Genomic DNA, 22,931 nt, shown 5'->3' with positions numbered 1-22,931 from the left:
AGACCACAGATTTTGCAGTAATTTTCTTAGTTCTCAAAATGCTTACTGCACTGTTGAGAGCAAAACAAAGCCTTTTGAGAATGAGAGGAAAACAGCAAATTTTACCTAGTGTGGAGTTCATGCTTGAGGCATTCTACAGTTCGTGTAACATAAAAATAATCTTTAAAGTACAAGTTGACATTTGGATTCTTTTCTTTACTATGATAGGAGCAGTGAAACATTATCTGGGCAGGGAAGGGTTTCTGAGCTGTGTCTGAGCTGCAGACTGGCAGTGTTCCTTCCAAACCAGTCCGGTTACATTCCAGCAGGGCTGTGAGCCCCCCCACCCCCCGTGAGGGTAAATAATATCTTTGGAAGTTAATCACAAAATCCCTATCTAGAAAAGAACCCCAAGGGTGAGAATGTTCTGACTCCATTTCCTCTCAACTTTTGAGGGTTTGTTCACACTTTAAAAACGTGTTCTTGCATCAGGATCCCTTCCTGCTTTCATGAGCATCTTCCAGCAGCACCGATCGGTCCTGCAGCACTCATGAATAGCCATGATTAATAATACAATATAAATAGTCATAGTCTCTGCAGCGGCAACTCCTAGGTGCGATGCCAGAAGTGAGTTTCTGTGACACTGCTCAATTGGCTTCTCGAATCTCTGCCCTGATACCATTTTGTACGATATCCCCTCTGCCGATTCTCAGTTTTGTCCGTAGGTGGCAGTGATCTTTCATTTTTTTCGTTAAAATAAGGCAGAAACAGACATGCATGAAAATCTTCCTGATTTTACTGGAGAGTCTGGACCAGATATGAGTTCAGTGCTGTGAGGAACAGCCACAGATTTGCCGTCATTCTGTTTCCACTTTGCCCCAGAGCATGCTAAAAAGGCAGTCATAATACTGCTTACACCATTTAAATCCCAATGCAATAATCAACTGCTGTTGCAAGGAGGTAGAATTCTGAAAATATTATATACATGCATGTGTGTGCATGCATGGTGGAGCTCTGTCTTCTGGGATGTATTCCAGGGCAGTTACACAGCAAGTTAGTCCCAGTCTTTTAGCAAAAATAGCCTGTGAGTCTTTTCTGGCTTCTTGTGAGGGGTAATATTTTAAAAGCCCCCATAATCACTGTATGCGTTTTATTTCGATCAGTATTATATACTTGATTGCAGAAGATGGGTAATTTTTCTCCCAGGAAAAAACACACCAGAGATCAGAGCCTGTGATCTCTGTTCTCTATCAGTTAAAGATAACTTATTTGATGCAAATAGAGCTGCATCAACAGGAAACTGGAGCAATTGAGAACCAAGCTACAAATCATTGTAGAAATAAATAAGAAAAAAACAGGATTTTGTTTCTCTCAGATATGCACTGGTTTTATAGTGCACACGAAAATGGAAGCATGCAGCCTGCAAATATTCCATCCACTGCTTAAGTTGTCTCCTGGCATAAACCAGGAGGCCTTGGGAATGGAAAACAAAAGTAAATCCTCCAGATTCAACAAGATACTAAATTTACCACTGAGAGTAAGCAGTAGGATTTGAATCTTGTTTTCTTCTCTTCCAATAGAATAATATTCAATGTTGCTAAGAAACAGAACTATGTAGCAAGGACAAGAGGCCATTGTACATCCAGGGGGGGAAGTTGGCTGTTTTCCACAATAAATCAGAAGTTCTGATTTATAGTGGAAATATCAGCTGAGAAGATAAAACCCACAAAAAATAACTCTGCATCTGAAATCAAGGCTCAGTGCTACAGCTGCTATCAGTGTGGTGATTCTCAACTGTATGCAGCTGCAGTTCGTGTCTCAGCATCTTTTGGTGGGGATCATTTGGTGTCCAGCTCAGCACTGGGCACTCAGAGGACAAAAGCAGGCCTGAAGAGAGGCCCAGTTTGTATTTCACATCAACTACGATGCAGCATAAAATAGAAACCAGACCTGAATTTCTCTGCACATGGACTGCGGTTAGCAAGAACCCACCATCTGAAACAATAACTGGAAGCAGACACTGGAGGTATAGGCTGAAATCAGAGCTTCCTCCTGATTCGGAGATTCAATTTTTAAGGAACAATGCTTTTCCTCTTCTCCAATTGCCAATGGCTGCTTAATGAAGGCACTAAGGAAGGAGTTGTTCCACCGTGCCACTACGACTTCCCTGATCGATGCAGACGTTCAGCAAAGCAATACTGGACACTTGGCACTCACGGTGCCCATGCCAGGAGTCCAGCATTATGCCCTGGGGCTAGAACTGGCTGCAGCCCTCAACCTTCCTCTCTTTGGAGACCTTCCTCCATCAGGGATTGGCTCAGAAAGGTCTCCCCTTATTGTTCACTGGTGAAGCCTAATGCATAACCTAAGCCAAAGCCAGCAGGAACCTTCCTCTATATTCAACCTTCTGCCACTTGCAGGGAATGTGTCTGGTCCCAAAGAATTCAGAGGGTACATAAATGTATTTCAGACTGAAATTTTTTAATTATCTAATGAGCTAATGGTAATTAACTAGCTAAAATTATTCTCAAATTGCAGTCAGAGCTCTGACTCCAACATGTACAGACACGAGAAGTGGTCTTACACCTGCCAAATACGGGCAGCAGTGATGCAGCTGTATCAACACAAGATGCAAAAAGCTCTAAAAACACATCCAGGACTGTAAGTGAACACCATGGGGGCTGATTCATGGCCTTGCCTTGCTGCAGCTAGCCCAGGGAACACCACTCAGGTCATCTACGAACTGCAGCTGAGTAGCAAAGCCACCCCACATTTCATAGCCATGGGCATCTACTTTTTTTTCTCTCTTGTTATTTAAAAAGCGACAGCAAAAATGTAAACCTCCACAAAGCTGCTGTAATTCTTTCATATAATTTGGTCTTTTTCACCTCATTTTCCTATTAACTCCAATTCTTTCCTGTCTAATGAGTCCTAACAAACAATGTGTGACTGCCTCCGCTTTTCTTCAAGAAAGAAGAACGTAATCCATGGCATTTCCAGTAAGCAGCTGTGAGCCCATGTGAGTAACCAGGCTGGAACACCCTGCTGATGCAGGCTGACGACTAGGGCAGGTGTTTTTGAGAAAACAGGTGGAGCTTATCAGGAGTTTAAGCAGCCTATCAAAGTCTATTGACCTTGGTTGTCTCTCCATTTGAATTACTTGGTAAACTGATATAAATGAGAAAGAAAAATAATACTTTTCTTTCCTCTTCACTTCATAGGAACTATGGGGAACACAGGGAGTGCCCCAGAGGAAGTTGAAGGAGATTGCCCGTGTCCAGTAATAAGCTATCAGGTAATTAAGAGCTGCCCACATTCACCTTCCTTGGCTGTAACTTACTGCAGTTATTATGTTTCAAATCTCATGGTGTATCTAATCCTAAGAACTGTTTTGTTTGGTATTTCAGGCTCTACCTGAATCTCCTGCAACTGTTAAAAATGGATCTGCTGTATTTGCCCAGGATCATTCTCCTGCAATGAATGGTGGAGGTATGCACTAGGGAGCGTTTAAGTCTCTTTTTGCTATGAAAGAGAGAATTTTATGCTGGAGCAACAATAAGTATTGATGTATGGTCTCAGGTTAAGTGATGAACTCATGTTTTAGTTCTTACCTCTGAGTCTGCTCAGCACGAAATATTACAGGGCAAGCACGGTTTGATTGTGGCTGATATACCCTTATGTGTAAATTGTGATTGTTAGTTTGGAAATAGAACGGAATCCAGCATGGCTTGGCTCTTGTGCAGTGTTTTCCTGTATGAAATAAAGAACAGGAAAAGGAAGAGAGGTATCAGGTGATTTTGGAGGGATGTGGGTAAGTCACTGCCTCAGTAAGAGCATTCCATTTCTCACCTATTTCATGATGTGCATAGCAGGGCAGCAACCAGGCTGGCATATGATGCTACTGGAGGCAGGCTGGATCCTGGGCTCCAAGAAAAGGTGCCTGTCAACAGCTCAGCCCTGCTCTCCTTGTTCACATCCTTTCCGAATATCAGCTGTGAAATACATGGCCTAAGTGCTAAAAATCGGGCTGTGAGCAGTTTTGAAATGTTGTCTCCACATATTGGTGGGCAATTGCTCTCAGCCTCAGATGTCTCCCTCTCTCTCTCCCCCCTTACATTTCAGCACCTCATTAATTTCTCCTGCTACCTCTCATTGGCTCTGGAGCCGTATTAAGCAGCACTCACTGTTGCAGCATTGCTTCAGTTCATGTCTCTGCAGATCCAGCCAAGTTAATTCTACCACTATTTTCCTTGCGTTAGATTTCTTTCTAGTCTCAGAATATAATGAAAGCCAACAATTCCCTCCAATCTCAGTAAGGAAAGAAAATATTATTCTATTATTCGTTTTTAAGAGAAACTTCTCAGCCTGTTACATCCAGTTGAAAAAATCTAAATGTAGACAAAAATAATCAAGTCTGGTATGGAAATAAGCAGATGGTACTGATTACAATCAGAATGCCCCTTTCCCTGCTAAATTTCCTAATGCCACCTAGCTAAAAGAAGTCAATTGAAATGGCTGCCCACTAAAAACTACAAGCCTGTCATTGTGTGCTCCTGCTAGTGTAAACCAGAGGAGATCTGGGCAGTAAATAAAAGCCAGGTAAAGACTTAAGAAGTAAGTGCATGTTTTAATTTTAACATGTAAAATTAAGCATATGTTATTATTTTATTTGAATGGTTTCCTCAATTAATGTAATTACTAAACAAGTTTAACTAGCAAGCTGCAGAATTGGACTAGGCTATGTTGATATTACTCCGTAATTTTATTAATGTGTAAGGAATAGTTGAATCATTTACTGCTTAGATACCACTGAAATCATGCCAGATTTCATAATTTAATCAAGAAAATCTGGTTGATATTGGGAGAGGAAAGGGCAAAAAATAGTGCAGTTATTTATTTCATGCAGCAAAAGGCAAGTGAAGCAAGTAGGCTGTGATAACAGATATGTCTGTGGTCTTCATCTTGTTACATTGCCAGATATGACCACGTGCTGTGCATTAAATGATAGAGTTGATAAATGAGTGTATGAAATCTATATCTGCTAATATAATGAAAAAATGGAGTTGTGGAAGTTAACTTAATATGACTAGGGGAAGTGATGCTGTTTTGGAGAGCCCCATCACCATCTGCTTCACATCTGGGTGAGCAGGTTGGGGACTTCATTGCTTGTGCTCAAACAGGCTGACAGATGTGTGGGCTTAGGGATTCTTTCCACTGCTTGCCTTTCCTGCTTCTCCTGATTCTCTGGGCTGCAGGCATTGCACAGTGCTATCATCCACCTTTTCCTGCTTTTAAATCCATTTAAATACAATGGCTCCTTTACATCTTCTTGCCATCTTTCTTTGTGGCAAAAGGATAATGACTTCTAATGTCTGCTGCTGGCCTTTCTGAACCTCAAGTGATAAAAGTGCTCCATTAACAACAAGGGGAAGGGGAGAGAGCTAGCAGCAGTGTATCCCTGGGTTTTGAACCACGCAGAGTACATATGCCTATTGTCTCTGTGATTGTCTGACCTCCAAGGAAGAGAATAATGCTGCAGTTCTATAATAACATTGCTAAACAGAATATCTCTTTGTAACTGGTTTTTATTCAAATAGCCAGGGATAGTAAGATCATATTTTTTTAATGCCCTGGTCAGATGAGTTCTCATCCCTCCCACCCCCCAAAATAAAAACAGAACCATTTTCTCCTAGCACTTGTTTTATGGCATGTTCACCACACGCTAGCATCCAACAGCAGGACGTGTCTGTGCTGAGGACCTTGGCGATTCAGGTTGTTCCTCATTCAATAGCTGTAAATGAGGTGCACTGTGGAAGACTCAGCAGGATAAAGGGCAGGAAGCAGGAAATTGCAAACACGAGACGTCACAGGTCTTGCTGAAGAGGTTCCCTGGCAGTATTAGCTATGAGGGTGAATGCAGCTGCTGAAAGAAGACTAGCAAACAAAGGCTAAGGAGAAGGATTGTGTTTTAAGAAGGAATCTGGAGGATGTAACTGTACAACCTGAGTATTAAAGATAGATGTTCACCCAGAATGTGGCTTAAGCTGCTGCTAGGGATATAAAGAGCAAACCAAGATTCAGAGAAAATTGGGTTATAGTGAGGAAAGCAGTCTGGAGGTGCTGCACAGAAATGCTTTTAGACATTGCTGAACGTTTCCAGGCAATAACAGAGGCTTTGGCTAAAAATGAAAACCTTTGTGGGAGCAAAAAAAGGCTGAAATGAAATGTGTCAAGAGGTTGGAAAATGTTGTTGTCAAAGTGGCAACATTTCCACCCAAACAATACGATTTCAAAAACTTCCTCCTTTGCAGTTTGCTGTGAACATGGCATGCATCGAATCCTTCTGTTCACCCACCACGTTAATACCCTCTCTCTGGTGGGAAGATCTGCTTTGCCTGGTGTCTGAGCAGACTTTCTCTGAAGTGCTTGGGACTGTTTTGACACAAGAGATGTGCTGAAGAGCACATGCCAACGATGCTTTCCAGGTCTTTCATTCCTGCAATTACAATTAGAGATAAAAGTAGCTTGATAGGTTCATGAGCTACTTTTGTTGAAGGTGATCTTATATTCTATTTTTATAATAAAAACTGTGCTTTGTTTTTTATCTATTACATGAAACAGAAGTTTGGCATTTATTTCAATTATTTTCCAGTGCATATTTTTTTCCACTTCAGCTGGAGGTGGGTTTGCTTTTTGCTTTCTTCCCAAGTTTCCAGCTATAATTAGTAGTTATATCTTCAGTTCCTTGTCTCATATAACACTACAGGAGGTTTGGGAAACTGTAGCTGATGCCTCAGCAGATATGGGAGCTGAATTATTTGCACCTTTTCTTTGCATGTCAGTATGTTGAAATTGATTTTGGTGGAACATTGTAGAAGAATATTACTGGCAAAGGAATCTCGCCAGTATGAGTAATTTTCTTGCTTGAATAGTAACAATTCAGGGCAAGAAACTTTCTCATTAAAGGGCACAAAGATACAAACATCTGTTTACTGGGCAGAATATGTTGTATGGAGGAACTCCGGGCCTCTCTGCAGGTTTTGCACATGCACAAAAAAATAAGAAAGCAAAATGTCAGATGTAAAATGTTGGAAGCAGATTCCATGGCCTCCTGGTGGCTGCTGAGATGCTGGCCTTGGCTGCCACTCTTGCAGTGGCAGTCTGTGCTTTGACAGCTGTTGCCTTTGCAGCTGGAGAGCATTTCAGTAAATTCACTCAATGTGTAAATAATGAGATGCCAGCACACTGGCCCATCTCTATTGGAAAGCTGGTGTAACTCTACTGTGAAAAGCTCACCAGGAGGTTGGGGTTTTGCAATCTAAAAAAATCTTTAGGCAAGCTTTATTGGCAACTGGAGTTTCATTTCTGTTACAATGCAATGCAATATTGCCTAAAGATTATAATAATTACTACACATAATTTAAATTTTACTCTGAAAACAGCGATTTTTAAACCGAATTTTAGCAAGTTAGGTTGAGACTGACAATTTTGCCCAGCTATAATTAAGTATAATTAAGTAGTAAGATGAAGTGAATTCACCCAGACCACTTGATTAGAATGCTGAAGGCGTCGGGGCTGATTCTTGTAACATGCCTGCTAGGGTGAGTGCCCCAAAAGCTCAGCTACAACCCAGCACTGGCAGCTGAGCAGGGGCTATGCAGAGCATAGAATTTGCACCAACACCAGTGTGGGACAACAGGATGGAAAATCAGACAAGCTGGCCCTACAGATAAGCTGCAGTTTGTGCTCAGTGCAAGAAAACAACAGGGGCTTTAAACAAGCTGTGCTATGTGCTCCTTGCTGGGGCTCCAATCTTAAACTACTTTATTAAGGAGGGTGGTCACCGTGCTTAATTGTGCAACCCTTACAACCTCTTTGCTGTGTGGGATAATTACTGTTTCGTACTTCTTTGCAGTGGCTGTGAAGGAGAGCGTTGCACGGGATAATGCAGCTGCTTCTTCCCCAAAGACAAAGGAGCAGAGCGCTGCCGTGGTGGGCAGGGATGCTGCTGGGAGCGCTGCCAGCAGGGCTCTGCCATCTGCAAAGCACCGCTCTGTCTTTGCGTTTTCATGGTCTGTACCAGGGCGTACTGAAGACCCAGCATCGGATTCATCGGTTGGATTGGCGAAGCTTGATGTCAGCTCGGAGGCGCACGGCGTGAACAAAGCACCGAGTGACAGCGCGGCCTCCCCTGCGGCAGCTGCGCCTCAGCCCAGCACCCATAAAGAGCCAGAGCGGGTCCTGCCAGCAGCCGCACCTCAACTCAGCAGCCCCCCAGTGCCAGGGACACCTGAGGGAGAGGATGCGGCTGTGCTGAAGCCGAAACAAGTCAACTTTTTTGACAAGATCTTCAAACTGGAGAAGGGGAAGGAGAAGAGCCAAGCGCAGCCGGGTGCCCAGGAGGGTGGGCAGCTTTTGGGTGCTCCTGACGGACGCAGCACTGCACAAGAGGCAGCTGGACAGCAGAGTGCTTCCAACAGCATCCCGACTGAGAAGGTAAGTGCTGGGCCTTGATGCGCACACTAAACCCAAATCTGTTCTCAGCTCCTCTGCCTGGCAAGCTCTCCATGACAAGCTATCTTATATTGCATTCTCCCCTCCTGCAAAATCAAGTGCATGGAAAGCCTATGCCACAGTTAAAGACAACTAGAAATAACAGCACAGGGCAGCCTGTTGCAGTGATGGGTCAGGGAGTGAGTTGGCAGTCTTAAAATTACTGGAGGTAATCCCTGGGAGGGGAACCCACGGCAAGGCAGCAGCAGCTCTGATCTGTGCACAGGCAAGGTAACAGCATTAACGCTCAGTAGTCTGAATGGCAAAGAGTGGCCATCTACAAATGAAGGCCAAAATACCTGAAGGTAAAGTTGTTACTTGTGCTTCTAGAGTTTGACGCCAGATAGTTAAAGAAATTCTTGTGGAATGGCTGCTTCTCTCGAGCAGCGTCTGCTTATTGCGTCCCATGCAAGCTCCATTAAAGGAAGATGTAGTAAAAGCTTTTGTACTATTAGTCATCACAAATTCTAGTAAAAAAAAATCCAGTCCTTAGGACTGATTTTGCAGGAGGGGAGAATGCAATATAAGATAGCTTGTCATGGAGAGCTTGCCAGGCAGAGGAGCTGAGAACAGATCTGGGTTTAGTGTGCGCATCAAGGAAATTTGTTACTTCTAGCAGTATCTGTTTTGTAACCCAAATGCTATCATTTTGTCTGAAACCAAAGGACAGATAGCAATAGAAGACAAATGGTGAGAAGTCGTCCATTTGTTACTGTTCTTTGTTACCAGAATGAGTGTAACATCTCAGTTCTCATGCTTATCACTGGTATGGTTCGCTGCCTACAGGAAAGCTTCACTTCAGCCCCAAAGCATATCTGAAATAAAGTCTATTTTTCAAGGACAGGATGATGAGATTTTTACACATCCTGGTAAGTCTGAAATCAGTAAAAAAAACTGTAGGATTGGTTTTTTTTTCAGCAGGTAACTGTTGAAAACATTCAGTCTTCGGATTGAGTGTAAGTGGCATAGCTCTTAATAGTTTCACTGGAATGGTGCCAGTCTGTACTACTTAGGATCTAGTGCAAGTCCTTGCAGGGCTGGGAACAGGAAGGAGGCACTGGCTGCATGTCCTCCCCTCAATGGAATCTCTAAATGTTACTTTCAAGGTGATGGTTTTTATCTGATTACTTTGGGCTTTCAAATAACACTGCTGCACTGAAGCTGCTTAAAATAATGTTGAACATGGCTCAGAGGATGCTCGCAGCTAGAACTGACAGTACATGTTATTCCCAAACACCTCTTAACTTCTATTCTTCTACTTCACGTTTGAGGAAATATAAAATAGATACGATCTCATTACTTGTATAAATGTAAAAATTGAAATATCTTTAAAGATAAGTTCATAAGACTTAGGTGACGCTTTTAATCGTGTTTCAGAAGTATAACCCACCACCAGTATCTCATCTCTACATGTTACTGTAAGGCATCTGCAGTCTCAGCCTTTAGCAGCACATCCAGTCATTCACTGCGGAGACAGACATGGATCAGAATGAATCTCTCTGATGTGTTGCTTCTATCTGTAGCTATTACAACAAAGTTTTTTGTTGTTGTAAACTCCTGCAGATATTGACTAAAACACACAGCATAAAATTTGCTGTTTGCTGGAATAGTTATATTTTACAAGCAAACGTCTGTTTTATAATGACAAATCATTTCCTGTTTTGCTGAGACTGTAAACAGAATGCAAGAGGTCACAGTTCTTTCTGTGGAAGGACCATGGCATGAAATGTTTTCTAATTAAATAAGCTGAAGTGACTTTAATTGGGAGTCTGAGTTACAGACTTGCTGGTGAATGGGAAAGACCAATCAGGCATTTCTGATGAGCATCCATCAAGGGATGGGGACAGGACAAGAAATTCTAAAGCTTTTTTGCTAGTTCAGATGAATTAAAACTACTGCTCATCTGGAGGAATGTATCATAAGGGAAAGTGACATTTTTAACCTTATCCTTGAATTTTCTGATGATAATTCTTGTCTTTCAATCCTCAAATATACAAAGGAAGGAGTATGTGCTGGGGACAGGGAAACAGTTGACAAGGGCATTTCCTGGGAGAAAAGTAGCAGCTGAACACTCCTGGTATTTGCCAGACTTCAACTGCATTCCTAAAACAAAAGCTGAGGCTCTGCCTTGCAGTTCAGTTGCTTTGTTTCTTCTAGAGTTGCTCATTCTCTTGTAGGATGGAGAAATGGCCACATCGAAATTAATTACTGTTACTTTCTTAACTCTAAACTGTTACCAAATAACCATACTAAAAATCCAGATATTGCTGCTCACGGTTTCTTTAATTTCTTGTTGGATGATGGCTTGTAATATTTGTAAAAGAAAAAGACGACTTTCCCTGAGTTGAGTGCCAGCACATAACAAGCAGCATTGCTGGTAAGTAAGAGAGATTCCACAGTTGTAGCTTAAGAGCTGCACAAACATTCTGTGTTTGGTGAAACACTCTTTATTTTTGTGGTCTACAAAACTACATTCAGAAGACAGCATAATTAAAACAAGGACAGAATTCATGAAATCATGAAGCATTTACTATGTAAGCCAAAGAAAAGATAAATTATATGCCTGTAACGTTTCACTGAGCCGTGATTCATACAAACAAAAGTGCTGGCAGTTCTTTTGATATGTTTTCCTAATGACTGAACCAAAATGACAGTGTAAGTACTTAAGGTGTTTATTACCCCCAAGCTTGGATCCCCGAAGAAATGAATTGAACATTTGCACAGGATCTGTTAACTTCTAATGGTGACTTTCTTCTGTTACTCTGAGAGTTTTCTTTCATTAGTATTTGCCTTCAGGGCCCTGCACAATGCCTTACACAGTGAGCTGCTGCAGAGCCTTCTGTGGTCATTGGACAATGGCTCTTAAAATGCGTTATTGTAGGACTCTATGCTATCTCTCTTTGATTTATATGCTGAACCTGACTCTGTACTCCTTCCTACAGCAGTGTTCCCATGAAGGCAAGAAGGATCACTGCATCTATGCAAGGCCAGCTTTGACTGAGTTATATCACAGTATCTAGTGGCAGGTCTGGCTTGGGACTCCTGGCCTGGGAGCTCTGTGTGCCGTGGGTTGCTTGGTGGCATCTTTGTGCTCTGCATGCCAGAATGCAGGGATTTCTGGATTGAAACACTGTGCCTCCAGCTCTTCATAATCTGCAATAGCTTTTACATTTGTTGGGCAGTTTAGAATTAGCAGGGAGACGCTGCTAGTACTGCCAGTGGTCGTGACTGTCACTTGTGCAATAGGTTCAGATAGTAGTTGCTGCTCATAATAACTGTTTCCTTTGATGTTTAGCAGCTTTCTTCTTCCTAAATGATGTGCACAGCCTAAGCAGGGAGAGCTCAGATCTGAGCATGTGTAAAAATGTTTTTTTTTTTAATAGCATCAAACACTTTGTTAATGAAATCTTGTTTAGTGATGTATGTTCCGCCTAAATGGTCACCTACTCTGAGAACGTGGGTCTCTTGCCTCATGCTTTTGTTGCCCCTTACATATCTGAAATAGAGCCAGCATTTTTTCATAAAACCAGCACTCTTTAGATGGCATCCCTGGAGGAAGGGCTGCCAGAGCTGGCATGTCTGCATGCATTCTGCATGGGACACATTGTTCTTGGAACTACTTGGGCCTCTAACTGGCAGCTGGACAAAGTGTTGTGTTAGGACCTTGAAAGTAACTCCTAAATAGCCTGTTACACTTCTGAGCTACTGTGCTGTGTTTCTTCATGGGTAAATTTGGAACGTAGTGGGTGGAGAATTACAGAATTCTGTTCTTGTATGTAAAGCTGTCTGTTTAGCTCCTTAAAAGCTGCATCAAGATTGGTCACTCTAAGTTCATTTTTTCTAATGCCAGGTTAGCCTCCTGAAGTCTTCACTCAATTATAGATGTTTATTCTCCTCCTCTAAAAGATGTACAAAAAAGTAGACTCTTTAAAAGTCCTATAAAAATACTGCTTTTAAATCCCTTGGTTATAGGAAAAAGGTTCATGAGTACAATTTAATATTCTTCAATATTTTTTTCTGGTCAAAATCAAATGAATATTTATATTTGGAAGTTTAGGGAAATAAAAAAAAAATTAAATGTTGGTGTTAATTAGAACTATAGCCAGTCCTTGAGAGACAGTATTTCAAAGATGCTGTGCACTAGAGACACCTGGTCAGGCTCTTCTGTTTCTTGCCTTAATTTTATTTCTGGATTCATCTGGGTATCTGGTGCTCTAACAACTGCTCCTCTACTTGTGCCTCCCACTGACAAGATGTGTACTGCTGTCTCTTTGGGGATGACAGCTTCTGGAGAAATACAGCATGGCTGGGATGCTCCATTTAGTGAAGTCCAGGTCACCACCATGCTGAGCACAATTACTTCTCTAACAGTGACTGATCCACTCTTACATTTATGGCGTACAGATGAACAAAAGGAAAGAATATTATTCGTAAGACTTGGATATTAATAACTAGATGCTATTAATGTTGGTCTTTAAAGAGATGTTGAGTAGGACATCAGGACTTGTCTTAAGGTGATCTCTCCTGTGAAAGGCTTGTGTTGCCATTATCTGTGCAGGTTGAAAGCAAAAATGCAGAATGGCATAACAGTTTGCTGTAAAGGGGCTCTAGGCTCTCCAAAACTGATCTAAAAGACATTTGTCTCAGTGTCTGAATAGGAATAAGGTGGTTTTCAAGAATATTGCACACTTGTGAGTGCTTAAGCACTGTAATACTATTTTTGGGTTCTGGTAAATGTAATTCCAGAAAAAGAGGAGACAGCTCAACCCGGCTCAAAAGCATTACTTTGAGTTGTTGCTTTTTTCTTTTTAATCTATACCATGTTTGTATTTGCAAGATAATTTATTTCTGGAGTTGTAATATAACAGGGTGTTGGAAGAAATCTTTGTATGGTACAATCAGACACTGAGCCATCAAAGACTGAAATCTCAGTATTTGTTTCTATTCACAAGTTCAGCCTTGGAAAGAGAAAAGCAGTTTTGTTTGGGATGCTGTTTGCAACTTTACTTCTGTTATACTTGGTAGCTTGGAACAATGCTCCTCCAATCAACAACAAACGCTGAATATATTAGAAATGAGGGGAAAGAGCTGTATAAATGCTCAATTGTTCAGAAGACGTAGGCTGGAGAAATATGGTTGGAATTAAGGTTGTGACTCTGAGGAACATAATGCAAGTCACAAATGTTACTTTCGCATTCCTCTGCAAAGTAAGCAGGCTGAGACTGAGGGAACTCTGTCCCCGTTTTTTTAGGAGATAGATGACTGCAACCAGAGGGACCTCCAGCAGGACTCAGCAGGTGTCAGCAGTCTCCCTGCTGGGCAGCCTGAAAAGGCAGAGGTAAAGCAAGACAACTCCCAGGCAGCTACTGCAGTGGACAACAACTCCGTCATGAGTTTCCTCAAAACACTGGTAAGCACTGCTCTTCTTCTTCATCTGGGAGTTCAAATTGATTTCTTATAAAAAATCCCATGTGGCCATGATCAGCTTAATGCAATGTGCTCGCTGCCATGTGCACTGAGGAATAACGAAGCCAAACAGATGCCTTAGAGAATGGTGTGAGAGGTACAGAGTTGCAGGCACAGTGCAGTTGTGAGTTAATGGTGCTGACCTACTCTGAGACCATTCCCTGCTGCACAGACACCTGCAGACCTGGAGGCATTTGGCTGCCTTAAATATCTTGTATTGAAGCACTGATTTTTAAATTTTCTACTAGTTTTCACTTTTATGGTGTTACTGAATTTTATGCAACCAATATAATTTTTGCTCTATGTATCTTTCATCTTTGCTACTGCCTTTAGGTTACCCTTCAGACCTTTGTTTTAGAAGTTTTCCCTTATGTGGGGAAAAAAGTCTGTGCCTTTCACCTTTGCATTCAGGAAAAAGAAATCAACTTACTAGAACCAAACAGATGATCCTTCAAAGCTTTTGGAAGATTTAGATACAACTTTTTTTTCCCTCAAATGTATTTAAGGTCTCCCCAAGCAAAGCTGAAGCCAGAAGCGAATCTGAAGACAAGGTAGGCAGATCCTCATTTTGTTACTGATAAATGTATGGGCTTTAATGCAAGTATTTCTTCATTGTGTTTGCTTCCTCCCGTGCTGATATCATCATTTGCAGTAATTTAAAATGTTATTCCATCTGAATAAGCTGGAAAGAAAGACAAGCATGAATAAAGAGTAACTCTATCTCATACACTGCAGTCAAGATCATCAGTGTCTTCTGTAAGACTCGTGTCCTGACAACATTTTTGTTTGTTAGTGACTTGTCCTTGCAATGGAATCTTCCTGAGCCCACAGAAGCCCCTGTTTCTCATGGAGCAGGGTAAAACACATGGCTCTTCACATGCACAGGCCTTAGGAAGGTGAGGGAGCTGCTATGGGCAGCACTGGGACTTGCAGAGAGAGAGATGTACTTCCCAAAGCCACTGAGGATTCTTCCACCTAGGTGCAGCAATGAGGATCTGTTTGCTTCCCAGACTCAGACCTCAGTGGGGTGGACCCAACTCTGTTCTAAAGGCTGTTCTAATGCAGTACTGCAAGCTGCCTGCGAATGCTTTTAATGTTCCAGCTGGGAGATCAACTCCATATTGTTTAGAAACATGTACAATGCTACCCCCAAACTGCTCCTCTAGCAGTGGGCAGACGTGGCCTCTTGTTCCCCTTAATAAACCATTTTTTTTTCTTGGATTCCACTGGCAGGAGCAGACTTGTTTCCAGCACGTGAGCAGTGAGGGTCCTTTATGTGCGAGTTAAGAAAGACTTCACTATTATGGCCTTTATTTATTACATGATGAAAACCTCAAATGGAGTCAATGTGCTTACCAAGTTTGTGAAAACTGCAAGGGCTGTGAAAAACTTAGAGTTGAAAATATAATGTTTTAGAATGGAAAAAATGTAGGTGTTGAAAGATTTCTCCTTCCCCCTTCTTGCCCATTGTTAAATTCATGCCACAGCTTATAACAGTTTCAACAGAAGCTGAATTGTGAGACAATCTGCATTAAGCTGCCTTCTCCTCTCTTAGTGTTCCAGAAGCCTACAGGCACATCACGGGCTGTCCCAAGGGCTGGGAACACCCAGATTAAATGTGCTTACATTGTTTTGACTAGAACAACTTCTTTTTTTTCCTTGCACTGCCTATGAAAAAAATCTAACACCAAGAATAAATCCCTAGAAATGTTATTTCCACTCACCTATCAGGTAACAAATTACTTCTGGCATCAGCATCTTTTTCTATCCCATTTTTGACCTTTTTGTCCAACTCAGTTTCTATTGAATTGTGCTACAATGAAGTTTTTTTCCAGAACATTTTTTCAGCTCAGTTCTGGGAGCTGTTAATCAAAGTTGATGCTTTCTAAGAGTTTCAGAAAAGGCAGTGCAAACTTGCCCCTTCAGTGTGAGACTCTTTCAGAGGCTCTTTCAAGAGCTTTTGAGAGCTCCAGCTGCTCAGTGTGGTTTCCATACATTATCATGTGCTCCTGCAACAGGTGACTGGTGAAGGTGTGCTGTAATATAGAAACAAATATGCAGTTGGGGTTTGGTTTGCTATTACACCTATGAAGGTAAACAAATTCAGATGACTAGCAGGATATGCAAAGGTTTTATATACTGTGATGAATGTGAGTTGCTCTTTACAAAGAATTTCTTTATCGTCACTAGTGTATGTCTGATCTGAAGAATGACATTTTCACTATATCCAAGAAAAATGTATTAAAATGGGTAATGTCAGCTATCAAATTTTTACATTTTCTGTGGCAGTTGATGTGCATAATGAAATAATGGTCATTTTCACCTCTGAAAACACTTTGTCTTAGATGCATTTCCAAGTGTGGCTGAGCCTTTCCCAAGCTCCAGAGGGCTTTGGCTGGTTTGCTTGGTTTTTGTTGTTGTTTTGCATTGCTTGGCTGGCACTGAGGCCATTGCATTTGAGTCCCAATTGTGTTGTTGCTTATGCATCTGCTTTGCAGGAAGGAGCTGGGTTTTATCACCCATGGGTTGGTACATCCCAAGTGACTCGATAATGTTTTCTCACTGCTGAAAAGACAGGTTTTCTTCTGATTTTTTTTTTTTTTTTTTTTTTTTCCTGATAACTTGGAGAAATCATAGCACCACCAAGTTTGGCTTCATGCTCCATCCTGGCTATGTAGCAATATGCTTTTATCAGGGATGCCCCTGGCTTTAATTGGCTGCCTAAAGACGTGTGCTTTCAGCAGCATAGGCACACCCTTCATGGCTGTCACTCCATCCGTGTAAACATAGAGTTTAGCCTCCAGAGTAAACAATGCTCAACTGAGTCATAGGGGTGAATTGATCCTTTGTAAGTTTGTACTAACCAAAAGGCATTCATTTGGCTCCAGAACATCTCAAGTCTTCCCCAGTAGGTACTGACAGGACACACATGGAAGAAGCCTGTAATTGCACCGAGTGAAACAATCTTGAAACCAAGATTTTTGACTCACCATGCTCACAATTGTTGCACTGTGTGTTTTGGGCCTTTTCTCCTGTCCTGTTAGTTGCTGTCAACCGCAGTGCTTGATGCTTTATGGTGTAGATTCTATAGACTGATTGATTTATTTCTTTAGAGTTCAGTCACTTGTTTTTGTAGCTCCTAAAACTTTTGGTCAGTTTGTTTCAAAGCTCCCAGGAGAGTGAGTGCTTATTTCTAACTGAAATGTGATGAAATGAAATTTTTTAAATTAAATATTGGACTGTTTAATATTAAATCAGGAAACAAATTTGTATGAGGAACATGTTATGGGAGACAAGAATGATATCCAGGATACCAGCAAGCATCAGCTTAAAATATTACGTGTTCCTTTCTAGTAAAGTCATAACAACTGCATCTCAGTGCTTCAAGACTTGATGCTGAAATCCTGCAGTGGGAAGAATGCTGCCCTGTTTGTGGTTAGTCACACACTGTGGGCATGTGCTCCAGGCTGCCAGCACAGCTCACACTTGTGCTGACTTGTTTGTGTGTTGCAGCTCATTTAAGCAATGCTTTTGGGTTTCCCCCCTTTTTTTTTCCTTGTCAAAATACATGAAAGTAATGGGGAGGGAAATAAAAATACAAATATCAGCATTTTTCTTGGATTTGTAGCTCTTTGTAATGGATTTTGCAGTGAGGTGCTCATATCTTTAGAGATCCTGTTTCCAACATCTGTGGGCAGTGACTTGCAAAAAGAAGTGCCCTTTAAAGACATTTAGAAGGGAGTGCAAGAAAACCAATGCTTTCTGATTCAACACTTGTAATATCATTATATCATTCTGATATTCTTATATCTCTCTGATATTATGAACATTAGTGTGAACTTGTAATATTTCATGTGGTATCTCATGAATATTGATATTGCACATTCCAGAAATACCTCATTGTGCACAACGTTAAGTCTGTAGAAAACTGTTTAGTATAGTCTCAAATATTTATATATTTACCCTGTTTAAACTTACGACCCCAAATTCTGTTGGCTGCTTAAGAATTTAGGATGATGCACAAGTCTACCTTCAATACTTGAGTGAACTGATTCTATTTGGAATCAAGTGGATTTCTGTATCTTTTGTATTTCATTCATTACTTGTGAAAGTTTTGTTGAACTGAGAAATGACTTGGGGGCATGGGGGGTAGAATTTGTCCAGAGTAGAAAGGAAATGTTTGCTTTAAAGTATACGAATGTTTGAATCTTTTTTCATGAAACAAACTGTGCAAGTTCTTTAACAAGTGCTGATCTTAAATGATGTTGCACATAAGGGGTCGAAAGCAGAACAAGGCCGTGGTGGGCAGCCTGCTCCGAAGACTGCAGAATCCCCAACCAAAGGAGCCAAGAAAAAGAAGGCAGAGAGTCCCAAGCTAGGACACAGCACGTTTAGCAAACTCTTTAGGCATAAGGTCTGTATGAAACCCGGGGATGAGCAGAACCCTGAGCAGTAACAGATGGTTCCTGCCCCAGAATGACATCCTTAAATTTCTAACTGAACTGGGTCTGACCAGCTGCGCTTTGCAGTGCTCTGGAAACCAACAGCGAGAGCTTTTCTGTGCCACACGTTGCTGAAACAATCTCAGTGTGCAATGTTGCACATGTTAGACCATCTGTGTGGAGCCAGGATTCTGAAACCATCCCTGGAAGCTGCTGTGCCGTGGGCTGCCCAGGTCATGCTTACTAATGCTTGCTAATGTCACTGGCCTCTTAAAGAGAAAATAAAGTGTACTGACAAGCAATGGAGCGTGCAGGCATGTCCGTGTCTGGATTGCAGGGTGGATTTAAGAGCTCAGTTCAACTAGTGTTTAAGGTTGATATTGACATGCACAGATCAGTGGCTAAAACTGTGACCTGATGAACTGGGATGTCCAACAGATAGGGTAGAAGAAATGAGAAATTTCCTTTTAAAATGTTACTTTTCAAAATAAAGTTTGATAACTAATCATTAATAAAGTTTAGTTTGGATGGGAAAAACTTAGATTCCAAGGGTAACTTAAAATAACTTAAAGTGGTCTGAGAAGCACGCTTCTCATGCAAATGGTGGTTTCCAGTTTTAAAATAAAAACTGAAACTTTTCACCATCCTCAGTGAAAGGCATTTCTGCTTTTTTCAGAAGAGGTTAATGTGCCTTGCTGCTGTGCAGCAGGGCAGCGGGGAGCTGTAGCTGATTAGCCCAAAGAATGCAGAAGCAGAGACCCTTGGGCTGGGGGAGGAAAGTAATTAATACTTAATGCTCATTCAAAACGCCCACAGGGCATCTGGGGCTCTGTATTCAAGGGTTATATCTGAGCACAAGGCAAGGGAGTTCTTTAATATTGTGGAAACAATTAAGTTCCTTCCACTGTCTTCCCGTTGTTGAGATTAAAACCATCATCCACTTGTCATTGAAGGAATCTTGCCAATGCATTAAGACTACAGTTCTTGCCAACTACTTAAACAATTAAGATGTTATTGTTTACATGACACTGATTAATTTTTATTTAATACACTTAAAATATGAATTATTTCTCCATCGTTAATTAGAGCTTCCTCTAGGTTTAAAAAAAAAAGAATCTATAAACAGTTTTCTTTTAAAGGCACTAAACCTCTTAAAGTATCTCAGTCTTGAGATGAGTTGTTAGGAGAAATGGCTCCTTTTTGCTTTAGGCTTTGATATGATTTTTTTTTTTTTTAATATCTGGGTCTGGAATGAGAGCCATTATCTTGAGGAAAAACAGTCCCTCTAATATTTTAAGATTAAAAAAAACTTGTCTCATGTGACTTCACTGTTTTATTTACATAATTTTATTTCCATGCACAAAAATATAGGAAAAAAAACAGGGTATTATTCATAACGTATTAAGAATAAACAAGATGAACTGAAATAGTGCTACATTTACTTGTAAGGCTGATCGAAAGTAGAAATTCAAATCAGAACACTGATGTGACAGGAAAGCCCTGAAATTATCACCTTTAGCTTTAAGGTTCTGCATCCTTGAAATGCCACGTGTGCTAACCAGATGAATAGGCAACAAATTGGTTTATTTGAAATGGTCACTTTAAGAGTGTAGATATTCATGTTTAATTCTAGGCACTTCACTGCTTCCTCTGGAGGTTCTGTTTCTGCAGTCTTACAAAACTGCACGTATCTCTTAGTTAAGAAAAGAGTGACTACTGGGTTAAGAAAAACCTTGTTTCTCAGTGTCCTGTGTTTACATAAATCTGTACTAATTTCAAAGCAATGCACGAGCATCCTAACACAAATCTGTAACAAACCTGATGCACTGGGATTTGACCACTCAGCTTCAGACTGAGTTTGAATGGTGTTTCACAGCTGTCTGTACCTTTGTTCCCTTCCATGCATACCTGTGTTGCATGCCAGTTGTGTAGCATCTGACTTACAGAATTCTAACTGAGAAGAGTTAATCACTTTCTTTCAGTGTTAGCACTGACATCAGCTCATGGCATTGACATTACTTTTTATCGTTCGTTCTGGCTCTTACTTGTTACAGCTAACCACAAAAACAAGTTATTGGCTCCTGCAAAACAACTCTCCCCAGCTCTCTCAAGAGGTCTGCAGGCAGTGCAGCAGGCTGCAAAACCTGGCTGCTGGCCTGACAATTACCTGAGATTGTGGCTTTCTATACCCTCTTCCATACAGAAACCTTCTGTTCTGTATCCCAGAGGGCAAAGCCTACTGCTGGAAGGCTGATGCTCATGTGCCAGTGACCAGCACACAGACATGGTTCCAGTTTCCATGTGTGCATAGAAAGTGGCACAGACAGAGCCAGCTATGAAAATCTAATGTCTTAAACCCCTGTATTATGTCCTACCTGAAGAGATTAGGAGTGTGTATGTAAACATACATTTATTTCAAAAAAAAAAAAAAAACAACAAGTTGAGGACTGCAAGCACAGCAGGATTAACATGAAATGATTTAGCACCAGGCTGGGGAGTTGCTGTAGGTGGGACAGGCACAGGCAGTTCCTCCGGGCAGCCTTGCCTCTGTCAGGGATCAGTTTCCATGGTTGCAGGAGCCAGGACTTCCACAAACATTCACTAAAAATATGAGATATCGTGACAGACAATTCCTGAGCTGTGTAACTGAGCGCTGGTGTTGTCAGACTTGTCTTTCTTTTGTTTCCCTCCAGGCTGCGAAGGAGACCCAACAGACAACTAACACCAAAGTGAGTAGGATGATTCCAGTTATCTATGTATGAATAATGTAGTCTAAGGGTAATTATTCTCACCGTCATTCTCAGCTTCAAAGAGTGTTTAAGTTTTTTTTTTATCAATTAATCCTCTCTGTTAGGAAGGGTGGGTTGCTACATAATTTGCTTCCTCTGTTTGACACATCACTTCAAGACAGGGCAAGGCAGCTCGTAAGCTGCACCTTGTTGCTTTGCACGGCCGGTGCAGGGGCAGCCTGCTGTGCACCAACCTTCTGTACCAGCTGATGCCCAAACACACTGCAGTCAGCTCATCATTCACATGTTTCCAACAGCTGATGTGTTTGTTTATTTCTAGATCAGTGAACAGCAACCTGTCACCTCTGTAAAATCAGACAAAAATGTTCCTTCTGCTCAAGAGCCGCAGACAGCTAAGCAGAGCACAAAGGCCCCTGAGCCCACAGCCCAGCAGCAGGCAGCAGCCACTGAAGCCCCCAGAGAGGCAGCGAAGGAGAAGGGATCATCCACTCCCATGCCACTGAGCAAACTCTTTTGGAAGAAGGTATGTCTGGGTTTTGAAGCTGGTCCGTCCCATTGCTCGCTCATCACCCAGTATGTGGAGGCACTGTGGAGTGTATGGTTGCAGTAAAGCAGGCAGATCTGCAAAGCTGAGCAGATCCTGCATGCTAAGTGCACAGGGACACAAATAATATATACAGCTGCTCATGTTTATACGAGCTTTGGGCAGTCACATCTACACCTTGCCAATAATGGCAATTGGGCTCCTCTGGAAAAGTCTTGCAAAACCACTGTCTTTAAAACCCAGCTGTAGTATTTTCAAGTAATAATATTAGTGGAAAAAAAAACAATCATCAGTTCCACACACGTGTTAAAAATCCCAGAGATAATATTATTTATCAAGTTATCTCCTTAATAGAGATATAGATGTAGAAATGTAGTTTGTTTCTGAGAAATGATTTAGTTCTGGTGGGTCTGTTCTTATTCAGTAGAAAAGAAATCACAAGAGTGTATCAGTCTTAAAGTCTGGCAGTGGAGCTCAGTTGTTTACAGAAATGCATTTCCATGGGTTAAATTGCCATTTTGACTTAAATTGGGACTGACTGTTTCTGTGATCCTTAGTGCTTTACCAGCTGAAGGCTGCTGCTTTCCTTCTTTAAGAGAAGAGCTGGGTTAAACTTCACTGAAATGTTGGATGTGGGATAACTGCTTTCCTGGGCTTCTGTTCAAGTTCCAATCCCAGAAATGAAATGCTTCCAAATACACAGATGCAGACTGAGCAGCTAGCCCTGCAGCTGTATTTTCCTGTGGGCAGAGAAAATGGAAATGGTTTGGGTATTATTTGCAGTTTAAAAAAAAAAAAAAGTTTAGATATTTACAGAGTAAACAAGCTTAAAACATTTGTTATTGCGGACCTTATTTCCAGTGGAACTGGCTGAATTGGATAAGTAGAATGACAGGAAAACCTGTATAGGAGGAGGAGGGAAGGGAACATTTTTATGTAGCTGCTATTGCTACGGAAACCTCCTCTGTAGCTGAGTAGTCTGGCTTAGCTGAAAGCTAGGCTGGGAAGCAGGATGTATTGCTGAACATCAGGGTGAAATGAGGAGTCCTTCTGCTCAATGCTTGTATGCAGTTGCAGTGTAAAGCTGAGTAATAAATCGTGTCTGAACTCAGTGTTTTATCAATTGAAGTAACAAAGCCCTTTGTATTTAAGAAAGGAAAAACATAAACAGGATTTTTTTTCTTGTAGAAAAACAGG

The 22,931-nt window shown here is 41.4% G+C and overlaps 1 protein-coding gene across 1 annotated transcript in view; it reads left to right on the top strand.

Annotated features, from left to right (window-relative positions):
• Nucleotides 1-3,200: 3,200 nt before the first annotated feature.
• BCAS1 (brain enriched myelin associated protein 1) overlaps nt 3,201-22,931 on the top strand; it is a 36,837-nt gene continuing 17,106 nt past the window's right edge. Inside the window, exons 1-8 of the mRNA XM_052683892.1 lie at nt 3,201-3,274; nt 3,387-3,468; nt 7,895-8,475; nt 13,784-13,942; nt 14,505-14,549; nt 18,275-18,412; nt 21,134-21,169; nt 21,510-21,713. Of these exons, the coding sequence (XP_052539852.1) occupies nt 3,206-3,274; nt 3,387-3,468; nt 7,895-8,475; nt 13,784-13,942; nt 14,505-14,549; nt 18,275-18,412; nt 21,134-21,169; nt 21,510-21,713 (1,314 nt within the window). The 5' untranslated portion in view covers nt 3,201-3,205. The remainder of the gene's footprint in view (nt 3,275-3,386; nt 3,469-7,894; nt 8,476-13,783; nt 13,943-14,504; nt 14,550-18,274; nt 18,413-21,133; nt 21,170-21,509; nt 21,714-22,931) is intronic.

This window comes from Tympanuchus pallidicinctus, unplaced genomic scaffold (genome assembly GCF_026119805.1).
Source record: "Tympanuchus pallidicinctus isolate F22 unplaced genomic scaffold, pur_lepc_1.0 scaffold20, whole genome shotgun sequence".
Lineage (NCBI taxonomy): Eukaryota > Metazoa > Chordata > Aves > Galliformes > Phasianidae > Tympanuchus > Tympanuchus pallidicinctus.
This window is presented reverse-complemented; position numbering and strand designations above follow the sequence as displayed.